The 15,195-nt window shown below is 51.7% G+C and overlaps 1 protein-coding gene and 1 long non-coding RNA gene across 2 annotated transcripts in view; one reads left to right on the top strand and one right to left on the bottom strand.

Annotated features, from left to right (window-relative positions):
- LOC149354544 (uncharacterized) overlaps positions 1-15,195 on the top strand; it is a 177,240-nt gene that overhangs the window by 70,605 nt on the left and 91,440 nt on the right. The gene's annotated exons all lie outside the window — the stretch shown is intronic.
- LOC149354545 (uncharacterized) lies at positions 5,643-7,151 on the bottom strand. Its single transcript, XM_089585145.1, has one exon. The coding sequence runs from the start codon at positions 7,149-7,151 to the stop codon at positions 5,643-5,645; it is 1,509 nt and encodes a 502-aa protein (XP_089441271.1).

Genomic DNA, 15,195 nt, shown 5'->3' with positions numbered 1-15,195 from the left:
CGTCAGGCATTAGGGTGACTCGATAAATTATGCGTGCGGTTAACGCCGCCACTGTTGTGCAGTAGAACAAGAAGAGGGACGCAGTAGAGTTCCGACAAGTTAAAGATCCGAGGCAGTAAACAAAAAAGGGCAGAAAGAGCGTGAGGCCACGAAAAAAGTGAAAAATACGGGAGCCAGCGGTCAAGAACGAACACAGAGAGTTATAGCATAGCGCGATTCGCGACCTCACAGGAAGAATTTGGCGGCCGACTTTCACAAGGCACAAACTGCGCATGCGTCTCCTTACCGCGAAAAGACGGCACCTGCGCAGTTGGGGGCACGTGTTAGCGCACACTTTCTGCTGCACCGCTGAGTTGGCTCCCCTGTGAAGTTGACCGCCGTGAACTGAAACTCTGTAGCGCCAGGATGCAAGAGCGGACATAGAAGACAGAATCCAGAGGTGGAAACGAGATGAAAAGATGCAACACCTAGAACGGGAGGATGCAGATGAAAGGAGCAAACCACCAACGACAGGAGGGAACTCTGGCATGTTCCTAATCAAGGCTGACGGATGCGACATGCGCCGCAGCGATAAAAGTGGCGCGAACGCAGCAAATTCACCCTCTTTGGCAAGCACTGAAATGAGTCTCTCAGCAGTTTCTTCTTTTACATGCGTTGGTCGTGTTCATTGGGGATGAATGCTGGCAGCTTTGCCAATTTTTTTTGCGCGTGCATCACGCGCTATTTTGGCGTAGCGTTGGCAAACTTCGTGAAAAACTCGTCCGCAGCAGCAATAGGAAGTTTATCGCACTGGCACAGTTTCGCGCTCTGGCGTAGCATTCCGACTGCTGCAGTGTGGAAGGATGGCGTCCCGGTGGGTGGAAGAAAAGGGAGAATTCCTTAGCGTAAAAAATGTGAGGACTTGGTTATAGCGTGGTCGCAGGCGATGTATACTGAGTGTGTACGGCTGAAGCGCTCAGTGGTACCAGTTAGTGTGCAGGCGGTAAGCAGTAGTGGTGCGGCGGACAATCTGTATTTGATGAGGGGCGCTTCGATTACTTCAGACAATAACACTCGCCCTCTGCGGCTGAGAAGTTCCGCTGGCTCGCCGTAGCGGAATACCAGGTGTTGCAGAATGCGCGACGTCGCGTAATAGGGCGCCGCTGCCGGCAGCACTGCGGCTTCGACATAACTGTTAGGCATAACCACTCAGGTCGTCAACAGCCACAATTATTAAGCGACTGCCGGCGGCAATGACGGGAAGTGGTCCATACAATACGATACCGAAGCGATCAAAAGGGCGGGCAGGATAAAAGGGGTCGCTGTAATGGACAAACACAGCGCGGAGAAAACTTGAGCTGCTGGCAATTTTCACAGGTCCCTCCAATATGAACGGGATATCCAGCACGGAGAGAAAGTCGTATCATTTCATTATTTCTCCACCAAAGTTCAAAATTACTCTTGCACATTTAAAACAAGACACAAACAAGTTACGAAACCTAAAATTTGTTTGTCGCCCATTATTACGGAGTAACAAATAATGGAATGCTCAAACTTTGTTTACTTTCATATCTGAGGGTCCTGTACAGGCGTTAGCAAAAAAGGAGACCACGGGAACGGTGAAAGAACTGCATGTCAGTGCTATCTAACGGGGCGCGTGTTGTCGGGATTAGTTCTTATATGAGCAGGGCCCACCCTATAACATGCTGGCCAGTCCGCCCACGAGCACGGTGTAAGAATATATTTAGGTGCTGACACTGCGCCCGGCGGCGCGACCAGACTGTGTTCGCTCTTCCTTGCGCTTCTCTCGAATGCGGACAGATGGCACCAGGCGATGGGGTCTTGTCTGGTCGCCAAGTTGCGGCGGCGGTAATGCCGGTGTTACGCGAGAGTTCGGTGCCGCGGCCTGTATATGGGCATTGTTAAGTTCGGCAAAGCGCAGGAGGATCGAAAATGCTGCCGACACTGAATAATTTTAGGCTACTTCGTGTTTTACTTGGTGGGACTGCATGAATGAATGGAACAGCAGCGAGGACGCGGCCCTGCGATCCTTCCAAGCTCGTCATGGAAATGCGTTCATTGCAAAGTTTTTTTCGTTCATCCGCAAGTATGCTGAGAGCGTAGTTAACTATACTGACTCCTAAAGGGACCCTGAAATGGTTTCTTGAATCATATTTTATTGCAACAACTCTGCAGAGGTAGTCTCTGCGAGTATTCTAGTCTGATTCAGAAAGCTGCGCGTGGAACCAATAATTTACAAACAATTTTTCAAACTTGCCGCTCACAGCCGATTAGGGCGACACCTCACCGCGCGTTTTTAGCCGCCCCTACCACATGACGTAAACTGGGCAGCCTTGGTCATGGACTGGGCGACCCTTATCATTGGCTCTGCCCAATGACGTCACGCGCAATTTTTGCAATAATTCATTTGAAACTGAGCACTGATGCTCCTTGAAATACTATTTTATTGATTGCTTACTATTTTTTAAAACACACGTATACAGAGGTAAGAATCCAGCGCATTTCTTGACATTAATGTAGTACTTCCGGTGGAGAAGAAAATCCGTCTGCTTACAAAACCACATGTTCTCGTCAAATCTTTTCGCCCGCCTTTGCGAGTTTCCTAGCTGCGCCGATGAGTCGCTGCTGTCGTTGCCTTGTGGGTCTCGGTATGGCGTGTACTGAAAGGCTCGAAGCCCATCTCAGAGGTGGCTGCACGCAGCCGCGCTTCGAGCTCCGGATGCATGCCGTTCGAGCAGCAAGCAGGAGACACATATGTGCGAAAACTTGGCCGGCGCGCCGCACCGATCGTCATCAGAAAGACTGCCAGCTATACTCGAGCAGCGACAAAGCATGCCTGCTTATGTTGGGAGCTTTCGGCAACGACACCACTCGCGGGCTCTCCGAGCGACTGACTGAAAACTTTATGTATAAAATATGTACAGGGAGTGAGGGGATCGGTCCTTAAGGGTCAGTCCCTAACAAACGGTAGGTGGGCTGCTCATTACAGGAGCCCATTGGCTGTAGCTGCTGCTTGGGCGCGCCCCACCAGGGCCTTTTGGCTCGCCAGGTCAGAGCAGCCGAGCAGGGCCGCCTCCCAGTCCTCCCGGGTAGGGTTGGAGATAGGGGGAAGGTGCGGGGTTGATTGGCATGCCCACACCATGTGGTAAAGGTCCAAAGACTTTTCCCTACAGTGCGGGCACTCCCCTGTGCACGCAGGGTCGAAATGTTTGATGACTGCCGGGCACAGCAGTGTTTTAGTATAAAGGCGAAGAAGTAAGCGCTCCTCCGCCTTCGTGAGGCCCTTGCAGGGCTTAGGGAAGATTGCATGGCCGAATTGGTAATATTGGATGATTTCCTTGAAGGTAAAAACCGGATTGGGGTCGTTGTCCGCATCGGGGGGAGGCGAGGGTGATGCCCGGAGAGTGAGCGCGCGGGCAGCGGCGTCGGCAGCTTCGTTTCCCTCGAGACCCGTGTGCGCGGGAGTCCATACTATTGTGCGGGACGCGGGAGCCCCGAGATAATTGCTCTTCTGAAGTATTTGGTATGCCAAATAGAGAATAAAGCCCCTTTCGATGTTCCTGCAGGCCCCTCGCGAGTCGATAATGATGACCCGCGAGTCCTGATCGGCGGCGGCGAGCGCGATTGCCACGGATTGCCACGGCGAGCGGATTGTCCCTTCCCGGCGCCGTTCCTCGTTTCATTTTACTCAAGGCCGCCTTCAGGTCGTGGAGCCGGAACGGTTGATCCAGTTCCGCGTTCTCGGAACCTGCATACGAGTACGCTGTCCCTCGGGGGCCCTGTTGGATACAGAGGTATTGATCGCGTAATTTGCATGCTAATTTTGAGGTATCTCCGCTGAAGCTATGGATAGCCTGTTGGAGATGTTTTTGTGTCTCGGCTCTGGTTTTAGTCGGAGCGATCAAGGCTCGAAAGAGACGCCAAGTGCTGCGGCTAGACATCTGTCTAGCGGCCGTACTGCAGCGGTCCACCCAATTCGAGTCGGCGAGCTGGGCCGCATACTCAGCCGCTCGCTGGGTGAGCTCGGCGATGTGAATTTTGAGTTTTCGATTATGTTTTTGGCGGCGCCATCTGCGGACGAGGCTGTGCCGCGCCTCCTAGAGGTGCATGAGGTGGTTGTCCACCTCCGGCGTGGCCTCTGATAGTTGAACTTGAGGTTCTACCGAATGAAGATGTGTAACCAATTCTTGTGACCACGCGTGGTAGCCTTGTTCGTGAATAGGGGCGGAATTAGTGTAGGTGTGCCGGAACTTTGTCCAGTCAGGCAGGCGGGCTTGGGCGTGAGATTTTGCGACTGGTTTGGTTCTGACGCTGGTGTTGAGTATACAGTGGTCACTGCCGAGGGTTTCCTCGGTGTTGGTCCATTCTGCGTGTCTTATGTTTTTGGTGAAGGTAAGGTCCGGACACGTGTCCCGAGTCACGGAGTTAGTTACCCACCAGCGTTGGGTGTGCAGGGTCGGTGTGAATGGTCAGGCCCAGCGTGGACGCAAGTTCCGCTAGCTTGCGTCCGCGCTTCTCTTCACGCACGTACCCCCGGAGTGTGCAATGAGCGTTGAAGTCACCCACGATCACCAGGGGGTCCCTGCCCGCAGCTTTCAGGGCGCGAGTGTAGAGGGCTGCGAAAGTAACATTTTTATCTTGGGAGAAGAATAGATGTTAAGTATATGTAAGGGTGCGTTTTTTTTCTTAAGCGGAAGAAGAGTGACCATCACTTAGGAGTATGCAATACTGAGGTCCAAATCAACCATGTTGGCTGTGTAATTTTTGTGCACGCAGATACAGGTAGAGGGGTCCTGCTGGAACGTAACATAATTTGTAAGAGTTGCGCCGCTCCCTGGCTCCTGCAGGGCAACCACCGCAGGAAGTGAATCGAATGTTGACAGGAAGAGCCGGAGGTTCGCCCGCTTGGCGCGGGAACGGAATCCCCGGCAGTTCCACTGGGTAATTTGGATGGGGGTGTCCGAATTGGTATGAGGAGAGCGCCTAATTTGAGGCCTGTGCGCCATGGTCAGTTAAATGAGAGGGCGACTGTAGGGACGCTTCTCCAGAGCCCATACTCGCGGTGAGGGGGCCATCCTCTATTCCAGAGAGCGAGGAGCCGTCATCGTCTTCTGCTAAAGTTTCCATGGCGCGACGCGAGGTTTTGGGATAGCGGCCAGACACGTCTTTGATTAGACCGCCGACTCGTCGGACGCCTCGCGAAGATTGTGCGATGTGCTGTGCGACGATTGTGGGTACAATTTCGGTAATTTTTGCGATTGGGGAGGTGACTGCTGCGGAAATTTCACTTTCTATGGCATTGAAACGGGCGTTCATGCGGGCCTCTAGACGGACCTCAAGTGCAGCTTCCGCGTTCAGTGCTGCGTTCGATGCCGCGGGCTCACACTCCATTGTCTCGGTAGCGGGTTGCGAGGGGGGAGCGATAGGCTGTTTTGATTGCGATTCTAGGAGCGCAATTTTCTGGAGCAGCATCTCAATTTTGCCAAGAGCTGCTATTTTGGTTTGCTCGGCACTGCATGCCGCAGGGGGGCAGGTGGGAGGGGAGGAGGAGGTAGCCCTGTCCGTACCGCTCACCTGCGTTCCATATTTCACGGCGTTGACCCAGGCGCCGGGCTTGTTGTGGGGTGGCGCTGTCGGCTGCTTTACAGTGTCGCCGTGTGGTGGCGGCTGCGTCGACGGGCTGCGTCTTTTTGTTGTTTTTTTTGTTGCGCCAACATTACCTCCGGCGTTCGTGCCAATGCAAAGAGTTCCTTGTGTTTTACGGAGGCCAGGTTCACAAAGCCCTTCGTCATGAGGCGGTCATTCAGGTGGTACATGCTCACAACACAAGGTCTATCAATGCAGTTTGAGGAGAGAATGTCAACATTCACTTCGTCATTTGAAGTCTTCCAAGACTTGGTATCTGGGGGTGGTGCAGGATTTTGTTTCTTTCCCTGTCGCCGGCGCTTGCGTGATCTGTACTCCCGCTGAACGGACGCCCTTTGTGAAGTTCGCTTGCGGCTTTGTTTCGTCTTCCCGCGCACCTGGGTTGTGGGGACCCAATCCTCGCTGCAGCAGCTTGAAGTGGAAGGAGAAGAGGAAGAGGTGTCAAACTCCGTTTTCTTAAGCGGCTGGACTTGGATGACTTTGTTGGACACCTCGAGGAGCACTTCGGGTTCCAAGATCCTCGCCGTGTCGTCATCGCACGCGGCAGGGTACAGCGGCCTTTGCGGAGAAGCTTGGGGCATTTTGACCGAGCCCCTCAAGCGTTGTGGAAAGCTGGCATACGAACCCCGAGGCTTCAGGTCACGGGACTCTGGGTTCACATGCACCACGCGCGAAACTGTCACAGGCACACAGGAAATCTCTGCCACGGTCGGCATGGACTTCACAGGTTGTGGTTGGAGAGTGAAGGTCTTAGTGGTTGTCTGCCTCAGCGAACCTGAGGAAACCCCAGGAACAGCGGGAGACGTCAAGGAGGTGGCTGACTTTTGAACAGGTACCGGCTTTGTGACAACGGGTGCCACAACAGGTACTACCTGTTGTCCTGGTTTCAGGGCTTTCTCGACGACTTCACCTGTTTTATTAATGTACCGAATTGCACGTGGCATGAAACACACCTGCTTTTCTGCTGAAATGCTGCCTTTAGAGGTTGGCGCTGGTCCCAATGGCGCCAAGATGACCTTGTCACTATCTGTGACACATTTTACTCTGATCGCCCTGTAGCTACATGGCATTGTTGGCCCACTAATGGAAACCTTAAGCTGTTCTGGAAGTGTGTCGGGCTTCGAAGGTGTGGCACCAGAACCAGTTTGTCCACCTGTCAGGACTGTGGCAGTGCCAGATGATTCGTTACTGGCACTGGTGGTAGGTGTAAGTTGTTTGTTGCATTGAAGGATGTTAGGCTTGATTTTTTGAGGAACAGGCACATCCGGCGGTGGGTGTGGTGATAGTGATCTATCACTGTCTGCATCCCGGTAATGAAGCGTGCTTATATCTCTTCCATCCCAATGTATTTTGATGACCTCGTCTACGGCAAAATTGCTTGAGATGTTGTTCTCAACCAAGAATGTTTCAATTCCAGCCTTCACTTGGTCAGAAGTAATCATCGGAACCTCGTCGGACGTTATGACAATGCGACGAACTGGTCTCTGTTCTGGTTTTGCAGCCATTCTATGGAACAAAGTTAATACTACAAGTATGCCCTTTCTGAGAGATATTATTGCGTATTTTCACTAGATTATGCACAAAACAATTAATCAACTCGCTGGGCTACTTTTGTGTAGTCTAGAGGCAAGACCATCACAGCAATCTTGATCACAACAACCGTCTATTTGGACGATGCACTGAGTAATGAAACCTCCACCATCTAGGCTGAACACGGCTTGGCCTGTTTCTTCTTTTCTTGAGATGATGATGATATCAACTTTATTTTCCGCCAGATAAGGAAGCCCCCTACTCCCTGTCTCCGGCACGCAGGCCTTGGTGACGGGGGCTGGGACCTCTGCGATTAGAAGCAGGCGAAGGGGTCTTGATTCCTCGCGGCTTCTTGCGCCAGGCGGATGGCTTGCTGTGAAGCAGGGGCCTCGCTCCGCAGCAGGGCTTCCCAGGTTTCTCTACAATTTATGTTTTCGTTAGCCCCTGGGGAGCTAGCGCATTCCCAGATTATGTGGTCGAGGGTCCCTCTCGCCCCACAGTTTGCACTTATCGCTTTCTTTGTTATCTCTATGAACATGATTTGCCCAGATCGGGTTTATGCAGTTCCCAGCTTGGAGGCGTCGCCATGCGATTGCCTCCCTATTGTTTAGACTTTTATCCGGAATGGACGCGTGTGCGGGAGTCCAAATTAGGCTAACTTTTCTGTTTAGGTGTCTACTGGCCAGAATCTTGCCGTTTCCGGCGAGATCCTACCCTTTCCAAAATTATAGATGGCCGTTTTGCTATTGCTAATTATAAAATTGGCTTCCGTTCCAACGCAAGCGAGCGCTATCGCAACTTCTTCAGCTGTTTCCGCGTTGCGGCTTCTAATGGTGGCTGCCGATACGGGGGCACCTCGGCCGTCGACCACTGAGGCGACCGCCGCACCCGACTTGCCACTTGCTGCGTCCACTTACGCAACGGACTTGCTGTCCATCAGATCGAAGCGTCTGATTAGTGCTTCTGCTCTTTTCTCCGTCCTTTCAGTGATGAATATGGGATACATGTTACGAGGGAGTGGGGGAATGATTAGATTTTCTCGGCAGTCCTGGGGAATGCTCGATTTGACTTGTAGTCCCCTATCTGTTTGCAGGCATTGAGAGTGCTGATGCTGACGTAACAGTGGAGATGTGCGATTACTTCTTCCTTGTGATCAGTACATCGTAAAGTCACCGTGTAGGTATCAATCACCGCGTGTATGGTGTCCCAGTACACCGTGTTGCAGTCTGCATATTAAACAAAAAAAAAACGCTCTGTTTGCTTCAGAAGATAAAATCTGTTCAGGTTAGGATGAGTAAGACGTCCTCCGGTCTTCACATTTGTGTAAGCTGCTTCAGTAAGAGATATTTTTGAATATGAAGGCCGATGAGCAAATAGAGCAACTGGCTACTTTTCAGATTCTTTTTGCACAAAAAACCGGTGACATAGTAAAGAATGCAGTCCGCAACTTGCCCTCCGTCCGATTTGGAACAGAAAACACTGAAAAATATAGCCTAAAAAGGCACTGAATGAGGGGCTTTACCCAACCCTGCTCCGCAGCGCCCCCGCGCCGCTCTCCGCCGCGGCGGGCGGTCAGTGTCAACATCTAAATTATTCTTACACCGTACCCACGAGTATCCGTTGGACACAAGCCGCAAGGGACCACTCTTCACTTTCCCGGCGGCAGGCTATCCGGCAAAATCTCGCACGCACTAAAGAAATTTCATTCGATGTTTTGCAGCGTAAGTGCAGTTATGGACAAAATTTTGCGAGACGCCTGAGCGGCGTTTTGAAGCTGCCTCTGCGCCCTTAAGAGGCGCAGTGGCCGGGTAGAGGCTGCGCTGGCCGATCACTAGGCGAATGCGCGTCCTATGTTGGTCCCCTTGCCTGTCTGCTAGTTCGATTGGCTTGAGAAGGTGCTCTTTGCGAGCTTGGCCGCGGTCGGCCGTTTTTCGCTGCTCGCGCTCGTCAGCAGCCATATGGCCGCCATATACAGGGTGTCCCAATTATCTTGGACCAAGGTTTATAAAAAAACTAAGCGTTCTTCAGAAATGAAATCGCGTGGATGTTGTTGAGGTTTATCTAAAGTTACAGTACCATTTTTTCGGTTCTCCTATTTGAATAATTAATCGAGATAAATAAATTAACTTTTTAAATATAGCTTGAAACGTTCAGGCGTCAATAGGAAAGTTGTGGAGCTCCACAAATAACGTCCAACCCAGGCACTTCCAACGAGATAGACTTAGCGTGGCCGTTTTTATTCGGAAAAAACGAAAGCCCGCGGAGTTTAAAAAATACCACGCGACAGAGCGCTCCGTGCGCCCGGATGCGCCGCGATCACAGCGCTCTCATCCGTGCTTTGTAAGAAACATCACCCGCTTCGGGCCCTTCGTGCTGCCCAAGACAGGGCTTCGCGATGTGCTTGGTTCCAAGATAAGCGCCAGTGGGTTCGGGCGGGAGTTGAAAGAAAGCGCGGCTTCTGTTTCTGAGGGCAATAACTGCACACTCACGTTAGCAGAATGCATGCGGAAGAACGATGACAATCTCAAGCGTTTGAATTTGGCAGCAAGATCCCAACAAGCAAAGACGCATATAACAAGCCTGATAACATCTTGTGAATTACGCTGAAAAACAGGAGCCGCGCTTTCATTCCATTGCCGCCCGTACCCACCGGCGCTTATCCTGGAACCAAGCACATCGTGAAGCCCTGTCTTGGGCAGCACGAAAGGGCCGAAGCGGGTGATGCTTCTTACAAAGCACGGATGAGAGCGCTGTAATTGCGGCGCATCCGGGCGCACGGAGCGCGCTGTCACGTGTTTTTTTTTTTAAACTCCGCGGGCTTTCGTTTTTCCCGAATAAAAACGGCCACGCTAAGTCTATCTCGCTGGAAGTACCTGGGTTGGACGATATTTGCGGAGCTCCACAACCTTCCTATTGACGCCTGAACGTTTCAAGCTATATTTAAAAAGTTAATTTATTTATCTCGACTAATTATTCAAATAGGAGGAGCGAGAAAATGGTACTGTAACTTTAGATAAACCTCAATAACACCCACGCGATTTCAGTTCTGAAGAACGCTTAGTTTTTTTTATAAATCTTGGTCCAAGTTAGCTGGGACACCCTGTATACTCGGCGCGTGTCCCGGATACTGCGATGGCGGCGTACGTACACGGCGGCCGTCGCGTTTACAACGCTTTTTTAGAGACAAATGAAGCGCTGTCTTGTTTCGCTAATCATTTGTAACTTCTCGCCTACGGTGGATGACGGGTTTGTGCTACTGCTTGCCAAAACCACTTCTTGATGCCCCTCAACAGCGAGCGCGCACAGTAACCTCTTCATAAATATTGTGCCGCCGTGAAGTGTAAAGAAACGAAGGAATTCTTAGGCAACAAATTTATTCCAGTGAAACAAGCACAAAAAACAGAAAGTGGTCTTTTCCAGTGCCGCCTGGACTGTTTTTAATACTTGGAGAATCCTCCGTTAGCAACAACCACGCTTGCCAAACGGCGCGGCATACACTCACAGAGGGAAAGGGTGACATCTGTGTCATCACGAAGCCTGTCCCACTCGGTCTTGATGGTTGCCCACAAAACATCCGCGTTGGCATTCCCAATGTGGGACCTCGTGTGTTTGGCTTTCATAATGACCCACACGTTCGCCAAGGGGTTCATGCCTGCCCCCTTCGGTGGCCACGGTAGCCGTCGCACACCACGTGCTTCGAGCACAGCACTCACTCTTCGCGATGTGTGCACAGGACTCCTGTCCTGCTGCAACAAATAGCATTCATCTGTGAAAGGGCCGCCGCGGTGGCTCAGTGGCTATGGTGCTCGGCTGCTGACCCAAAAGACGCGGGTTCGATCCCGGCCGCGGCGGCTGGAATTTCTTTGGAGGTGAAATTCTAGAGGCCCGTGTACTGTGCGATGTCAGTGCACGTTAAAGAACCCCAGGTGGTCGAAATTTCCGGCGCCCTCCACTACGGCGTCTCTCATAGCCTTAGTCGCTTTGGGACGTTAAACCCCATAAACCAAACCAACCAACCATCTGTGAAAGGTCCGTCAAGAATGTAGGGCAGGAACACGTTGTCAATAATGTCCACATAAGAATTCGAGGCCAAGAGGCCGTCGATCCTCAGTAGTCGTCCGGGGCCATTCGTTGTCATGACGCCCCAGACAGCCACAGAGCAGCGACCGCTGGGAAACACACTTTGCATGTATGGTGCGACGTGCCTGAGCAGGTGAACAAAATGGCTCCGCGCCATAGTTAAACACACCTGCGACAATTCCTTTAGGATCAAAAGATGTTTTCAGTGAAGAGTACTTTAGCCCTAGTGTTAAACGGCTCTGAATTGTATTAACCATGCCTTTAAGAAACCATAGTTATATAGTCCATGGTAGAGAGAGGGTGCGGTAGATGGTCCTTGGCGATCACAAAATGAACAAGGGAGGGGAAAACCTCAGTTTGCTAGAGCCAACGTTTCGACAAGGGGACTTGTCTTCGTCTGGGCAAAGCGTTCATCATCGGCAGGGATTATATAGGGCCTTCGCTCCGAGGAGGAAGGCCCCGGGGGTGGGGAAGGAAAGTGGTGTGGGAGGGGATGCGTGTCAGGAAGGGGAGGGAGGTGAATCATCATTCCCTAGGCTGCAATAGTGCAACAACCTATATCCGGGGGGTAGGCAATGAACAAAAGGCTTTGAAGGGGCTGCGACGGGGGGGGGGGGGGGGGAGGCGCTGGGTGAACCTGCAAAACTCAGATAAAAGGATTAGTCAGCGTGGTACAGGGAAATGATAACAAGGGAAAAAAAAGGGGGGGGGGGGCTGGCACTGGAAGGAGAAAGGAAGGGGGGCATTTCCAAGGAAGGACTAGGCAGGGGGGGGGGGAAATGGCTGGTGTTCAGAGAAAGCCAAAAAGTGGGGGCAGAGGGGGTAACAGGAGTGTCATGGTTTCCGAGAACTGGTAGCAGGGGATTATATAGTTATATAGAGCAGTTAATTTTAAAGAACTTGTAGCTTCACCCCTAGGCAGGCTGTGCAGATTCAAGTCACTCTTGCAGGGGGTGGTTCTACAACCATGTCTTCAATATGGCATGCAAAATAAGTGGTAGCCACTATGACTTCCTATGTAATATTTACCCTTTGGGGCCGGGAGGATACCTTCCTCTGCTAACTGGACCCCTGCTCATATTCGTAAAAAAAGATCAGCGCGCTCCATTCCGGCCGCGGCGGCAGAATTTCGATGGAGGCGGACTGGTACAAGAGTCCCGTGTGCCGTGCGATGTAATTGCCCGTTAAAAATCCCCAGGTGCTCCAAATTTTTCGGGAAATCCCCACTACGGCGTCCCTCATAGCCTGAGGCGCTTCGGGACGTTAAGCACCAAAAACTCAATCACACCTAAACGATCTATATTACATTACAACGAAAAAAAATTTTCTGGTCGCCAAACTCAGAACTTCCGACACCAACGGATAAAAAATGTGGACTCGTCCTCGAACATGACTTCGGCCCAATCGTCGACGGTCCAGTCTTGGAAAGCTTTAGCAAATTCGAGACGTTCACGGCGCTGTTTCTCCGTAGATCAGGCTTCTGGCGACCCGCAAAATCTCAGGCCATTATCTTTCCCCCGTCATCTGATGGTCTTCGAAAATACCCTCAATGCAAGCTCCTAGCGGATTTTTTTGGCACTCATGAACGGGTCCGCCACAGCCGCGGCTATGAACAGGAAGTCATCATCCTATCGTGTGGCCCTAGGTCGACCTGGGCGCTTGGCGTCGGCAAGGCTTCCTTAATTCCAAAAAAACACAAATGGCACGGGCTACGGCGGATTTGGACCGACCAGTCTGACGGGCTATTTCGCTCTGGGGATTCCCTTCTACGAACAATCGAGCGATCAGTCGCCGTTTCTCGACCGGCACCATCGGAGGCATCTTTGCAAGGGAAAAAAAATTCTGGATTAGATTATATATATAGGTTTTGCTGGATATCACTAATCATTCATAAATTGAGGAACATCGATGACAAGGCAGAAATATTAGATGCCGTTTAAAACTGGTCAAGTAAGCTAAACTGGGCTAGTCGGAGCAATTGCATCTTCGAAAAACGTAGCGCGAAAAACAAGACACAGGTAAGGTGAAGACAGGACACGAGCGCTCTCTAACTTTTCTACGAACAGATTAGTTTGAGCACGTGTGAGCATAATCACGTCGGCGACGGAAAACTGCAAAGTGCCCGGTCATCTACCTCTTATAAATTCTGTATCGAATATTTCGGCCTCAATGGGCTGCTCGAAAATTGACAGATCAGTAGTGGAAGCAAGTGCTGAGCGGAAACATGCAAAGCGTGATTGCCAATGGTCGCTGCTGTGCGGCTGTCTGGTCCGCATGTCAAGGAGACGGCTCAGACCTCTGGTTACAGTGGACGGACCGTTTGCCTCGGAGTGTTGCGTGGGCAATATTGAGGATGTCTCGTGCCCTACGTCCTTGGAGGACCATTCTGGGATAAACGCTGCCCATTTCAGCGGGACAGAAGTCCTGCGCACAATTCGCAGAGAGTGAGCGCTGTGCCTGGATGTCGCGTCGTGCGGCAGCTGGCACGCTCAGCGAAGGGGCAGACGGGCACCGTAGAAAATGTGTGGGCTTATAAAAGCTGACCGACTGATGTCGCACTTTGAGAAGGCCAACGCGGATAGCTTATAGGCGGCCACTGAGACAGTAGGAAAGGCTTCGTGCTTTACAGATGGTCTGTCCTTTTGTGAAAATGTGACTCGCTGCGGCGTTTCGCAAGCGTGATTGCTGCTGACGGCGAAAGTGGTTTCTGCGATGGACGCCAGGGCTGCGTTTTTGTTTGTCTACTTTTTTCTTTTGTGGCAATAAATTTGTTGCCTAAGAATTCTGTCGATTCTTTACACTTTCCGGCGGCACGACAGTTACGATGTGGTTACGCTGCACGGTAAAGTTCGCCGTTGAGGGGCACGGATTGAATCCCTTACTCGAGAAGCGGTTTTGATACAGCGGACCGTTTACAAAAACCCGGCCTCATTCCCAGGCAAGAAGTTACAAATGATTAGAGTAAGACAATGAAAGAGAGCACTCTATTTCGCTCCTTAAAAAAAGAGCATAAATGCAACGGGCGCCGTGAACGCGGACGTCATTGCAGTCGCCGGGTCGCACGCCGAGTACGGCGGCCACATGGCGGCTGTCAGACAGGTAAGCGGGCGAATATAGGACTCGCATGCGCGCAGTCATCGTCCATCGCAGCCTTGACGCGGCCACTATGGCGCCTAGTGGGGCAGAGGCAGCTTCAAAACGCTGCTCCAGCATCTCGCAAAATTTTGTCCACGACTGTAGTACATGCATGCAATAGGCGAACTACACAATCAGCGAGAATAGCTAATGCAGACTTCACTGTGCATCTAGGCTATGCGGAAACAACCACCGTCGTGTGGAAGTCGCAAGTTGCTATAGACAGCATGCAGAACGCGCAAGGATGTGCCGCGAGCGCCTTGCAATCGAGATTCCTCGATAAAGCGGGTCGCGCGGGTTAACTCGATCGAACAGACAACGAAGAGCGGCCTCATGCGTCTTTCTCTACAAAACGCCATGTGCTACGGAAATGCGTCAGTAAACAGGCCGGTGAACTGCATATTACCTGCGCATATCTGTACAACTGGCGTGCCGTCATAAGCACTGCCAAGCAGTCCTGTCACTGTGCCCGTGCCTGTATACCTACTACTGAATGAAGGTGTACAGGCACCCACAGAATAATTCGAAACACTGGGCCGCCGAGCACAGGCCGGCGGAAACTACCATCCACATTCTGTGAATGCGCGAGGACTGACCTGCATACGGTCCACTTTCTCTAGTGGGCCGAGATTACTTGAAAAGTTCTTGCATCGCATTGAATTTACTTGCCTGGAGGGGGCAGCTCTTGCGTCCTCACCGGAGATGCAGGTAACGCACCGGGGCACACTTTCCGCTTCGTTTCTTCGAGTTGATCCCCCACTCACTCAGCGGCACCGCACACACACACACACTCCACCGCTTTCA

Source organism: Amblyomma mixtum, chromosome 3 (genome assembly GCF_055824585.1).
Source record: "Amblyomma mixtum isolate Tamu chromosome 3, ASM5582458v1, whole genome shotgun sequence".
NCBI classification, from domain to species: domain Eukaryota; kingdom Metazoa; phylum Arthropoda; class Arachnida; order Ixodida; family Ixodidae; genus Amblyomma; species Amblyomma mixtum.
This window is presented reverse-complemented; position numbering and strand designations above follow the sequence as displayed.